Raw genomic sequence first — 14,162 nt, 5'->3', positions numbered from 1 at the left:
GTACCGGTAACAGACAGATGAATTCAACTATACCTACAAAGTCTACAAGGCGGCCATCTTGTTCGGAACGTATTTGGCGATTTCACAATTTACACTGTATTATTTGACTGTTTTTAAGCGTTTTAGCAGGGTTCTTGGTGTTTTTGACGGTTTTCACTGTTTTTAAGCGTTTTAGCAGGATTCTTGGTGTTTTTTGACGGTTTTTCACTGTTTTTAGGCGTTTTAGCAGGGTTCTTGGTGTTTTTTTGACGGTTTTTCACTGTTTTTAAGCGTTTTAGCAGGGTTCTTGGTGTTTTTTGACGGTTGTTCACTGTTTTTGAGCGTTTTAGAAGGGTTCTGGGTGTTTTTTGACGGTTTTTCACTGTTTTTAAGCGTTTTAGCAGGCATTATTATTTAGAACATTGAAATATTCAACCAATAAGAAAATTTCTGAATTTATAAGTTCTTCAAAATCGGAATCAAAGAGTCTGAAAACTGAATTACCAAAATCGACTGGGGTGGTCACGTTGATCGCCTATTATTTCGGAGAGAACCTAAACCAAATATTTAAGTGTTTCCAGGTATGTTCTATGCTTTTTTTGTGTAAAGTACTTTTTTTTGAAAGTTTTTGCATCAAGAGTAATGTAACTTCTGCACAACACTGTTCGTATAAAGTTTTGTGAGCCGACTGCAAATTAATTGGAAACTAACTGCATGATAGTGGTTAACGGAATTTTTTTGCATATACATTCACTACTTTGCCTATTTTCAGAAAGAAACCACTTTTTCCCAGATATTAAAAGATATTCCAAAATCTCCATTTATTGCTTGCATAGGTAAGTGTTAGAGGTGAGCGATGTAATTGTGAATATCGGGAACAATTTCGAAAAATGATATGATAGCTGTTTTCCTGTGATTAATTCTGCGCAACTTTTTCAAAGGCCATTTTGTGTCGCCATATACTTCTCAGTTGTGATTATTATAAAATAATATCACCAGCTTCTGTCATGCAACCTGCTTTAACTGTTGCGCCACAGTATGCATTGCTTGAAATATGAAATATAATATTTCTGAAAGAACATAATGCGCATCATAAGCCTCATCAATGTAATAAGTTCTCCCTTCGTTTTATCAGTGTTGCGCTTGCTATCAACGGTGAGTGAAAATAAGAACAAATCCATGTCTGCTATGTTAGATATATAGCCAAAGCCAATTTGTAGATGATCGTACTATTATACAATTAATAATTGTGTAATTGCATATTATTAAATAATCATTAATCGTCCACCTCTAGTAAGTGTATTTGTTATTAGTTGGCTTTAGAAGTTGAGATAATAAGATTAATCAACCTGTCGAGTGACTTTCACTTTATTCATAAGCCTATAGATTCGAAGCTAAAGTTTACAATCTTGTGTTTCAGGTAACACGGTAGCGACTGCTGAGACTTTTTACGTCATCGCTGAACGAGAAGTGGTGTGTTCCTGTAGATCGTTTTTTGAAGCGATAGCTTTTCAGTTTGCTTCGTTCTATGTTTTCAACATAGAATATCCAAAGAAGGCCTTGCTGACGTTTGATTTTATTCAGAGGTAAGAAAAAATGTGCTAGTCTACAGTGCTGATATAATTCTTGCTGTTGGCACAATGTACACGTTGTTGACGAATTACCTGTTTCTTCTGTCATGTAGTGTTATTTGATGACATACAATACAAAAAATAGGTTGTGAAAAGGAAATATGTGACTGGACTTGCACAAACTCATGGTGTTCATATCCTGGGGACTGGGCCATAAGTAGGGCTGAGAATAATTTAATTAGTTAAACAGTTTTAGGTGGTTAATAATAGACTGACTGGCGGTACCACACATGTTTCCTCCTAATCTAATATGTTTTACATCCATATGTGAAAAATGAACTCACAACAATCCTATTTTAGTGAACTTCAATTTCAAACGATGTCACTGTGCTCTCCATTTTGTAGCAGGAAATTTTTGATATATTTGCAAAAAATCATTACTAATGACAGAAATTAATACAATATTTTTCAATTGCTGCATTTGCAATCGAATGTCAACGAGCGGATGAGCCTATTGCGATTTGCGACAACTGGAGGCTAGGAGGATCTGGTGCTTCCTGGTTTAGCAATTGCATTCCTGGCCCACTGGCAGTTTTTTGTTTATCCCTTGGCAAGGCACGATACATTATAAATACATGACATTTTTACTATTTTTGTCCAGTGTTCGTGTTTTTACTATTTTGGTGGTGAGATGACAGGACGTTTTCCAAATTTCATATGTGAAACCTATTCGCCATTTAAGTTCGGTCTTTTTTCAGGTTCTTCGGTGACATAAACCCCAGAGGCACTAAGTCGAAAAAAAGTAAAGGCAAAGACGTTCATGCAAAAGTAATCGGCCTTGCAAGAAGAGTGAATCTATCACAGGCGTGCCGTTGTTAGAAATTGATGTTTAAGTAAACTTTGGTGGTGTTACTGCAGCTTACATCACTTTTGACCAGGGGTGAAAACTCGATCAAATTTTCACATGCCTTTGATTGAGTTTCTCAAGTTCGAGTTCATTACCCTGGTCAGGGGTTTGAGTTCATGTATTTGATAGAGTTTTTCGAAGTTCGAGTTCGCAGCCCTGCTTTTGGCTGATCGATTAATTTGATAAAAAATGATTTAGCTGTGTGTTGGGTGTGAAGTCTGGATAATTTTAAACAAACTCTGCTCCGTAATCTTCTTCAACCACAAAATTTCTGGCTTCCACTCATGACTATCAACTCCCACATTTGCAAATATATGACTCCGTCTCCTGCTCAAGACTCTTTCAAAATATGAATTAAAACTCTTGACTCCCTGATCTTATAAGATTTGACTGCTGCTATGCTAGCTGCTTTAGTGTAACTTTTTGTCCAGTTTTATCAATTTTAACATTTTCGAATTTGCAACTTCTGCAAACTCTGCTCCTAGCTCATGAGCTTTAAAAATGTCCAGTCAAACTCTATTCATAAGTGTGGATAAACTCCGACTATGATTAACTCTATAGACTCTGCAAGCTTCAAAATTTAGAACTCCCACTCATGCTCCTACCAAAATCCTCAAACTCCCGCTCTTCGACTTCACGCCCCTTGAAATCTTATCTTGAAAATTATCTTGCATAATTAACATAGCTACAAAATAGGTTGCATGATATTTCCCAAAATTTTCATTTTGAAACATTATAATTAGAGTAAAGTGCAAAAAATCGTGAAATTCTTACAATAGTCTCGTTATTATGTCACGTTTGCCAGCGTCTCATAGCCTGGTATCCAGAAATTTGATTTCACAATAAGTTTGTCAACTAAACAACCCAGTCCTAAAACGTTTTCTTGTTTGACTTTATTTGGATCTATTGAGATAAATAAATAGACCTCGAAATGTATAGACCAGATTTCTAACAAGTGCCAATAGAAACTCGATTTTGATCCATTACATACAGAATTCCTATGTCCTACAAGAACTTGTGCCCTCATTTTATTGCATGGATAGCCTTCAACGTCTCCTAATAGGTGTTTAAATTTGACTGTAGACCATATATTTTCTGAAATTTCTTTCGAAACTGTTTTACAAGCCTCAAAGGCATTCAGTGTGTATTTATGGTTTTATAAAAATATCAATTGTAATAAAATGATTTTCGTTTCCAGAATCTCGTTTTTTTTTATTTTAACTGTAATATGTGTGTTTACTGTTGTGTCGTGCTAGTAAATAGCTTTGCTACTCTCGTAGTGGTTCGGTTATCGCGAGTGAGAAATTACCATCATGCTAGTATTGTATGGTACTACTGTCGGGTAAGGTAGCTGCCATCGAGATAGTAATTTTATTTACTATTTTAAGGTAAAAAATATTACTACTGGTGGGTAGGTTTACTGCCGTCAAAAAAGTAGTATTTTTTACAGTTTTATAGTAATTTTTGCTACCATCAATCTCTGTAAATTTACTGAAAATACTGTTCATAATACTACTGATAGGGCCTGTAAATTTTTTTACATGGGCCAGTACTTTTGCTGCCATTTTTTTTAGTAAATTTGGAAAAAAATTTTTAACAGTGTGGTCTATGAAAAGAAAAAAATTGTAGACTTGAATCGTCTAAATGCGACTCATTTTTACCGCTCGCGAGTAACACTTTGGGACCGCTGTGATGTGTGATTAGTTAGGAGGATTTGGCTTTATATCTCCTCCTTCATTAAGTCCCCACTGCTTCGAACAAAAAACTGCTGCTGTAGCCTCTTTGAATCACGGGAGCCAGAGCTTCTAGAACAAAGAGTCGCATGCGGCTCCGAACCGCAGGTTGCAGATCGCTGATATAGGTGAACGTCACACAACTCTGTGACAACTAATTGGATTCAATGAACCGGGAATAAGCGTAAAATTGATCGACCGGAAATATATCGTAGATAAATTTGAAATGTGTAAATGTTTGTATAGGAATTTAATTTATTTATAGGTGAGATGCACAGAAAAGTTTAGTAACTTTACTTTGATTTCCGAGTAACTTGAATATTTTTGATGTCATTTGCCTATAGTATAGGTTTGGTATATGCTGCTTTGTTAAATCATAACTAGTTAGATATTTTTAAACCGGTTAAATTGAGTTTCTGTTTTAATAAAACATAGACAACAGATGGAGGGGTGGCAAATACTGATAAGAAAGCGGCCTTTTTTTCTTGGCTTGGCCACGGATTGCTCCAAATATAAATACGTTAGTAAGGAATAATAATACATGTGTAATGGATGGCCTTACCATAATTTGTGAACAAATGTATGATTACTTCCACTTTCTCGGTGGAGGGATAGATCGATATGAGTGTTTGTTTTTCGTTGAATATAAGAGCAGCGTGAATTTTTTCCTATGGGTTTGCATACAAGAAATATATATATAACAAATCAGAAAAATACTGGCATTTCATGTCCTTGTCACGCTCCCAACCTATCCCAAATGTCTTCATTGGATTTCTGTAAGCAATCGTACTATTGTAAGACTGTTGACGAATATATTTATTCGATTTACTGTAAACAAGATAACGTTGACGTAGTATTTACTTTACTGGATATAAATATCTACAGTGCCGGACAACGAGCATTATAACATTTACTCATTTTGGAAACATTGTTGTTCCGATAGCAGTGTAGTAATTTTGTGCAAATCCAAGAAAAATAATAGCAATTGGGTTTAATATCTATAGTGATTGTATTTATGTTATTCTTTCTTGATTAACATGTCAGTTATTGCTCATTCAAGTTTTGTTTCTGGAATGCACGAACCAAACACAAGCTATACGCGTTATGTAGAAGGTGAATCAGATCATGATCCTACCATTGTGCAGCACCATGTACATCATCACCAAACTACATATTATCAGGGACCTGTATATCAAGGAAAATTTCAGGGTGATGTCGTTCAGTAAGTTCTGTTCTTATTTATAAATTCATTTTCTAAAGGAATTAGACTATTTGACGTGCCGAACTTATATTACTGTTATATTCCAGCATAAGATTTTTTTTATTTTTTCATAAATAAAAAATATAAATCACATGTTTTTAAGTTTAATTTTTCTAGCCACAATTCCTAGAGCTGTTACTAATATCCATTTTATAATATTTATAGGTCAAAAACGGAATTGAGAGACTCCAACGTTGGATCAATCGGAGGTGGGCTATCCCTATTCTCATCAAGTTTGTAATAATTAAGAAAGTAAAAATGAAACAACAGTTTTGTTGCACTGAGTCTATCAAACAGGTTCTCCTCATGTTGGAATGCCATGGGAGGGTTATGATTCGGACTCGCCAGGTTCCTCAACTCGCTACTACCAGCGTTATCAGCAAAATAATAGAAGACATGGAAGAGCAGCAAGACGCGAAGGTAAATGTTGAAGACACCGTTTTTTATTATAAGTGCTGTAGTTCGATTTAAGACTTGACAAAGAGCTTAGATAAACAAATATCCATTTGGCAAACAATATTTTGCATGAACATTTCATTTTAAGAAACAAAATAACCCACAGCTAAAAACGCCAATTAGTAAATAAACCACCATTCAACAATTACAGAGAATTATTACAGCAGCCACACTTCAATGTCCCATATAACTACAATACCAAGATCCAAACATATGGTACAGCCGAGACTATTCAATGGCATCCATGAATCATTATATTGTCAAACTCAAATCATGAGTTTACTGCATACCATTCAGGAATTATAACTTGATTGAAAAATATTTCACGTAACCACGATATTTTTCGCATCATGGATGTAGTTTCCTCCTAGTAAAAAAGGTCGAATTAAAACGTAGCAGCCTGATGATAATATTATTCAAAACATTATTCAACATTTGAAGCCTCGGGTGCAGAGAAATCACAAGAAAAAATAACTAATTGGTTGATATTCATTAGATTTCAAGCTGAAGTAAACCTCTAAACCAGGGGTCACCAAACTACGGCCCGCGGGCCGGATCCGGCCCGCGACGTCATTTTATCCGGCCCGCGGCGTCATTTTATCCGGTCTGCAATAACACACAGAAATGGCTAAATTTTTTTCAAAGGGAGATTTTCACGAGCATCGTCGTCCTTGTTTATTTCGTTGGCCAAGAACATTAGCCAATTGGCAAGATGCAAAAAAGTGACGTAATAATAGGCCTTTCCGCATCCGCTCAGACACTTTTGTCACCCTGACAGATTTTCAGTCGTGGTTGTAAACAAAACTTCGTTTTTGCAACTTTGAATGCTCCAGCAGTAACGTTTTCTGCGATACACTTGAACACTCGTGGCGCGTGCTTTCGACGGAACTGTTTGTTTTTTGTGCTAAAATAAACGTCGAATGTGCATTTTGTGCTAACAGTACTGTAATCCTTCGCCTACTGCTTCAATTTCAAAAGCCACACTAACTTTTGTACTGCTTTAATGCGGATATTCATGTAGGTATGTTACAAAAAAATTAAAGTTCATCCGATTTGAATAAAAACTGCTCCAGTGGAAAGATCTGAGTAAAAATAGAAAACAATACCAAGTTTATAATAAACGGTCAAGAAATAACGGAGATATCGGAATTTTAGTACCGCCCGACAGGCCAATTTTTTCCATAATGATTGTATTACTTTTTTGATAAGAACTGAACTAAATATGGAAAAATAACACATATCAATCACTAATCTTTCGTTGTGCGTCACATCTATGGTATATTGAGACTATTTCAGGATTTTATTCTGGCAACGGTCATTGACACCGCCAAAAGATCGTCGTAAATAAACGCTGGAGTGCATGATAGTTTGACAGTGGTTCATTGTGGGTAATAATTAACGATGTTTTGATTGTACTAACTTCATAAAAATTGTATCAAGTTAGGAAAGAAATACACACGTCCATATAAATTTTATTGGTGTCCATAGACAATATCATTAATTTGCGCTACGTATAACTGGAGCGTAATTTTTAAAAGCGTCGAATGTTGGGAAATTTATGCGCTAATGAGAAAATCAAATACCAGATAATAGTTGTTTATTTTATCTAAATTATGTCAAAATTTCATAGAATTCCAAGCTACAGCAGGCAGTCGTTTTTATAAGCGGTATTTCAAGACGACGTAACGGTACCTAGCAGACGTGATGCGTACATTTTTGGCCGCGGATTTTATAACATTTCTAATTCATGACAGCAACGTTTTGATAACATCTAAACTCAGGATAGTTGTCTCGATATGGAAATCATGTTAATTTTTTTCACTAGAATGTTCTCGATCTATATTCTGCGATATTCCCCACATTTGTGAATTTATTGTATTGCATTGACAAAAATATTCATCCGGCCCGTTTCAACACAATTTGAGTCATATCCGGCCCGCGGTCAAAAAAGTTTGGTGACCCCTGCTCAAACCGCTCCATCGTCAATCACTCACTTGAAAGATGTTGTCGGCCTCCTTTTCGGTCCACGTAGGGCGTAAGCAACCTTTCCTAGAAAATGAGTTGTAGTTGAGGAAGTCGATGTCTGATAACTAACATGCATCTTCTTTACCTTCCTCGGTTACTAATTCATTAAGCGTATAGGATTGCTTTGTGAATTGTTGTATATTCATATGAATTGTATGTTTAAGCGTAAAAAGTTATCAGCACCACCATGGTAAGACGCAAATAGAAGCACAACCGCTTTTTTGAAAGAGTTTTTGTTATCAGATATTCATGAATATAGATAGTTACGTGAAGAACAAAATGTACTTGATATTTTGCATTCCGGCATGTATTGTACAACTAAAATGAAACTTTATTGATGATAGTTCGTGTGGTGGAAGAGTGTTTGGCGAATACCCTGTAATGATGTCTTCGTATGAAAATTTGTACATACAGGGTGTGCGCGACGCTTTTATCGAGAAACCAGACGCTGCCATGAACAGCAGTGTGGAAGTAGACGTGTTGAACAGACCAATACGTGGAATAGTGAACAAACAACACCGAAAGCCATCTGTTCTGGAAGTGACTCAGAAACGATTCCAAAATCAATATGTGAGTGAGCATGTTGCATGTTAAATTGGTAGAGTGTATAGCGTAGTTACCTTGTAAATAATTTTTTTAATAGAAAATATTTATATTGGTGAATAATCATGCGTATATAATTTCCAAAGCCGTTACCCCCGATTGACAGTCAACAACTGATATCAAATTGGAATATAAAAGTACAGTTTAAGAAAACAGCTTTGCATTGTATATATAGAATTAAACAAGCAACAATTATTTTAGTTTTTCTTTCACAAGGTGGGCTACGCAAATTGTATTCTCTATCATAAATTTACCGATATTCAAAATAACCTGTAGCCAAAAGTGTTGGAGTCAAATAAAAAGTGATTTTTCTATATCAATTATCGCATTCGCAAATAGCAAACTGAATCATGTTGGGAAAAACTGGAAAAAGTTTGAGCCAATATTACGAAAGACTCCAGCATTAAAGTTGCAGCATTAAAATTCACAAGTAATGAATATTATAGGAGTGAAATATTCACAAAATAGACATTCCGTGGTAGATATCAATAAGTAAATGCAATATTCACGAATTACAGGAACGGACTAGACTTGAGACTCGTTTTTTCTATTTAGGTGGAAGAAGCTCGTCGTCTATGTCTTGTTCAAGTAGGAGCAATAAAAGGCATTCTGACCATGATGATGCATCAGTGACAGCTTTGAAAACACCTTATGAAGGTGACAAATATGCTTATAAATCACATGTTTGCCGTGGTAAAAGCGACCAACACATTAGCTTTTCAAGTTACTGGAAGAGACATGTTATAATATGAAAAAAATGCAAAGGTTTTTTCAAGTAAGCGTCTGTGACAAGCAGTAATTTTGTTTTAAAATACAATGACAGCTACAAGTATATTAACAAGTATGTAGTTCAGATTTTTCGAGTGAGATGTTTGTTGGTAGGCTTCATTATTGGAGCCAGAGTGTAAGCATGGATTGCTTTGCCTAATTGTGATAAAATCATCCGATTTTCAAGTTTTCAAATATGTAAGAACATTCTAAAAAGCCAGTATTATCCTCTGTTTTCCCTGGGATATAGCGTTTTGTATTTAAAAAAATGACATAGATTAGATTACCCTCTGTTATTTTTCCATACCCGCATGCTCCAGCAACTGCCCACGGTACGTTGATATTTGAGCGAGATGTGATTTGATGTCAGGCCTACCAAAGCATGTTGAATTATATTTGGTATTAATCTTCATATTATTTCAGGCAGCAATTCAGGAGCATTATCTAGTTGGAGAAATCGCCCTGTTTGCCGACGAAGTGAGGTTCATCCCTCGTTCACCAGTCCGAAGGAAATAAATAATCATGAAAACGGTAGATCTCCTTTTTGAGTTTATAGAGAAATATTTATTCAGTTTTTCTGTTCTGTGGAAATTAAATTGATAACAATTTTAAGTTTTCTTAGTCAGGTCTGGTGTATTTTCATCATATGTCTTGAAATACAGCCTGGAATTAGCAAGTATCTAAGATTATACCTAATTCCGTATATGAATGTAAGCACAATTCTATTGGATTATTTCAGTGACACATTCAATACTTTGAACAAAGAATACCAGTATGAAATCTAATCAACATATATAGTACAATATGTTGAATATATTGACATTTCTCATTTTATTTACAGAACAATCGTCAACCGACACTGAATCGAGCAATGTTTTCCAAATCCATCTTGATAGTTTTACCTTTACCGATTCGGGAAGTGGTAAGTAAAATTCATTTCTGAATAAATTGAATTCTTGGTCGAAAAGGGCGGTCGCTAGAAATTTAGGAAACCATAATATACAGTACACAGGCCAATGGAAAGCAAATATACTTGCTTGCAGTGATCGTGTGATCAAGAATATTCAAAAAATATTTTTGATACTGAAAACATTTATCATATTAAATACCATTACTCCAAAAGCATATAAAAACTAGCTTCGACATTGCTGTAGAAAATAACGTATTGGAAACTAACTAAAATCACTTGCCAATAACGTGCCCAAAAGTGAAACAAGTGAAAGCACTATTTCAAACAGAAGCTACACCGATACAGCAAGACTTTGGGATTCCATATATTATTCTCTTTCGACATCTCGTTCGGAGTTTTCTGATTTAATGGGGGTGACTAACTGAACAAGTAATTCGCCGGGCTCTGTTTGTGGTGCTGTATAACAATAAATTGTAGGGTAAAACTGCTAGTATAAATGGTATAATTAGATGTTTCGTATCTTTTCACTATCAAGACTCTGAAAATGCAGAATCTACGAACAACAGATCAAGGCGGCGGGTTCGAAGAAGAACTAACCCAAAGAAAATTGTCAACAGCAGATGTGGGGGACAAAGTTGCTGTTCGAGTAAGGACAGAATTCACTCATATTTTACGTATCTTTTCTTTGATTGCTAACCGCTGATACGTACAAATATAGTTAGAAAAAAAAACGAAATCTTAGCTAGATTTCTTCTTCATTTAATTTGCCAAAATTGATAGCAGCCTTAAATATTTTAAATGGTTTCAGATTGTCCTTCAACACATGTTCCGTTAAAAAAGTTCGACATTGAATCCCAAACAAGTCCGACACTGAAGCGGGAGAGAATGATACAAACTTCCGTAGAAATTTTGTACGACACTGAAGCTCAAACAGATGGCGCTTGCACGAGAGATAGGAAATCTCAGACAAGTTTAAAAACAACTGACAGTGATACGCAAACCTGTAAAGAAGTTGTTTTAAAACGAAAATTGTGTAAACAAGATTCGGCATTTTCAGACAACTCAACGCAGACATCCATTAAATTGAGTTTTGAGAAGGACATTCAGACTGTACAGAATCTGAGATTAAGTAACCATACCCAAACTACGATAAAGTCTGTTTCAACAATGGAGATTCAAACTGAATCGGGATTCGCAGCAACCAAATCAACACAGACAGATGTAAGCACCAAACTCGGAGATACTGAACGAAATGTTGCTCCATGCATCGACAAATCCCTTCAAGAGTCTTTTTACATTCTATCCCAAAACGACGAGGAATCGACTTCGGCAAAGGAATTCATCAAACGATATAAAGAAGAAGGTAACTAACATTACTGCTGAAGTTTATAATTTTACAAAATATCACAACAACACAACACAACTTTGAGCTGTCATTCCTCAGTGAAATGGCTTCAAGTGATGACACCACACCATAGTACAGCAGTTGATAAGATTTAAAATTGTATGTCTTTTTTGTAAACATATGAACTCTTAACTTACTGTCGAGATATTATCTCCATCATAAAACAATAGGATGATATATATATAGGCCTACGCTAAATTTATATGAATTAATATTTATAATCCTGCTTTTAAATTGATTGTGTTATTTATTAATGAAGAGCAATTTTTTTATTATTTTAGAAATAACTATATCACCAGCGATGAAACAAAAATTCCTTAATATGTTACCGCTGATTCTCATAGTTTGGAAAATTATTTGGAACAAATTGGCGATATCTTCTTTTCAACGATGCCACAAGGATACGGAAAACGGAGCTTGGGCAAAGATGAGTTACATCCTGGCCTCTTTACGTTTAAAAGATTTAGAAAGTCACAAAGGTTTGCTACCTTACGTATCAAAATTGAGTGATGTCATGATAATGGGAAAAGAATTAACAAACAACAACAAATTTTTTCACGCTACAGTTGCATTTTACGCCGCTGCCAAACTGCATGAAGTTAGTGGCAACGGGGACAAAGCAATATGTGGAATAAGAGAATGCGTTCATGGCTTGAGACTAATTTCAAAATCATTAATCAGATATACACAATCGAAGAATATTGTCCGAAATCACTTAATCCCGTTTATGTATGATATGATTGAGTTTCAGAAACCAATACCAGGTTCGACTCATAAAGTTCGTATCGAAATGGAAGCGTGTTCCCTCTTCTGTACAGCCCTCGCGTATTATTTTTGTGGCGATCACGAACACTATGTCTCAGTAAACGAAAATGCGATTGATTTGATGAAACGAGAATTTGGGGAAGAAGTTCTTGGACATCACGTTTACGGACTTTGTTATCTGAACGTTGGGGTCGGATACGAGAGAATGGAAAAGTTCAAGGAAGCAGTGGAACGATATAGAAAAGCGCTTGAAATTTATCGAACTGCCCTCGATTGGGGGAGCAAGAAAGAGAAAAAAAAAATTATAGTTTTGACAACGAATGATCTTGAAATTGCCAAGAAAAAAGTCGACAGAGTGGCATGAAAGAAATTGTCAGTACCATACAATGCCTATCGCAGTATCAAAACGATCACATGCCTAGAAGAACTTCAATGTCGATGAGAAGTTTCTATTAAAGTGATTTCAAGAAGATGTAAAATGGGACTGGGATGGGAACTTAACTACTTTAACTATGAATAAGAATAACATAATCTCTTTCCACGAAATAGCAGGTGTATTCGTTAGCTTTCGTGAGATGAAGGTCTAACTCCTTCAGACCAAACAACTAAGACCTAACGAAGGATAACCTCCATGCACTTGCTATTTCGAGGACAAAAATTATTTTATTCTTATTCATCACTTTGATACACTAGATCAAGTTTCTTTGTAGCTGCGGTTACATACGGATCCGAAATAGGAAGTAGACAAGGAGAAAGGACCTGCATTTCAATATATATATATATATAATATCCTATTTCTTCCTATTACTTTTGAAAGTTAGCAATGTGTACTTGAATTTTGCATTGCGTTTTTAATATTTAGTTTAGCTAGTTTACTTGAGGGTTGAAGTCTGGCTCATAACACAGTCGCTCAGCCATAGTGTGGGTTATTATTGCGATATCGCGCTATGTTACTTTAGGTCAGGATAGCGTAGCCGTAACACATCCAAATGCGAGGTATGGCATGACTTTTTCTCGTTACAGGCATTTGTGAATGATTTACAAAACGTACGGGCCTGTATAGTTCCGCATCGACGACTTGTTAGGTTCACAATGTATACTATAGGGAGACAAGTGCGGTCTTAGGGATAAAGACTGTTCACCCTAATATTCAAAGTTCGATTCCCACGTTATTAATTTCACGTGTTATGGAATGTGACTCCAATCTGGATTCCCTCAGACGATAATAAGCACACGATGATGATTGTCGAATTGTTGTATATTATTGAAAAGATGCACGATCCAAATACAGATAAAGTTGTATACACTTAATTCCCAATGCAGTAAGATTACGGTCAGATCCAAGTCATAAATCGAGTGAACAAGAAAAGCACAATATTATAGAGCATTCTCGGCAGACCGGAAACGATACGTTATCAAATTGGTCGAAACGAGAAAGGCAATACATGGAGCGAATGCATTATCGCTGTTGCGAAACATAATGCGGCCTAGTTTGTGAAATATTACATGCTATTAATATGAAAGGGTAAAATACATTATAATCCATAGTTACACAATGCACATTCGCTACACAATTCCCCCTCGACAGTAAAAAAAATTAACTTGGTAATTTTTTAAATTTTGTAGTCCGGTCGCCGAGAGATGAAAGTCTAAAAACAAAAAACACGAATCAATAAAAGGTACGATATGATGAATAATGGCTAAGATATACGAGAGAATATACGTCGTTTACGAGGGCACGAAAATACGAGAGAGAAGAAAAAAAATCAAAATACAAGA

At 35.6% G+C, this 14,162-nt stretch overlaps 1 protein-coding gene and 1 long non-coding RNA gene across 2 annotated transcripts; both read left to right on the top strand.

Moving 5' to 3' along the window:
• Positions 1–184: 184 nt before the first annotated feature.
• On the top strand, positions 185–2,416 carry LOC120328275 (uncharacterized). Its single transcript, XR_005567627.2, has 4 exons — positions 185–560; positions 752–815; positions 1,400–1,565; positions 2,309–2,416. It is a non-coding gene; the product is annotated as an uncharacterized LOC120328275 (long non-coding RNA).
• A 3,336-nt stretch (positions 2,417–5,752) lies between these two features.
• LOC120347977 (uncharacterized) lies at positions 5,753–13,477 on the top strand. Its single transcript, XM_039418089.2, has 8 exons — positions 5,753–5,871; positions 8,347–8,502; positions 9,091–9,192; positions 9,727–9,834; positions 10,145–10,225; positions 10,749–10,859; positions 11,022–11,576; positions 11,900–13,477. The coding sequence occupies exons 1-8, from the start codon at positions 5,766–5,768 to the stop codon at positions 12,745–12,747; spliced, it is 2,067 nt and encodes a 688-aa protein (XP_039274023.2). The 5' UTR covers positions 5,753–5,765; the 3' UTR covers positions 12,748–13,477.
• Positions 13,478–14,162: the final 685 nt, after the last annotated feature.

This window comes from Styela clava, chromosome 11 (assembly GCF_964204865.1).
Source record: "Styela clava chromosome 11, kaStyClav1.hap1.2, whole genome shotgun sequence".
NCBI lineage: Eukaryota > Metazoa > Chordata > Ascidiacea > Stolidobranchia > Styelidae > Styela > Styela clava.
The sequence above is the reverse complement of the archived record's forward strand: the minus strand, read 5'-3'. Positions and strand labels throughout refer to the sequence as shown.

Excerpts from the sequence above, each read along its gene's own strand:
- LOC120347977 (XM_039418089.2), top strand. The coding sequence starts at position 5,766 with ATGCCATGGGAGGGTTATGATTCGGACTCGCCAGGTTCCTCAACTCGC. Across the intron at positions 8,503-9,090 it reads AACGATTCCAAAATCAATAT|GTGGAAGAAGCTCGTCGTCT; the intron begins GTGAGTGAGCAT and ends TTTTCTATTTAG. Across the intron at positions 10,860-11,021 it reads GGGACAAAGTTGCTGTTCGA|ATTGTCCTTCAACACATGTT; the intron begins GTAAGGACAGAA and ends AAATGGTTTCAG.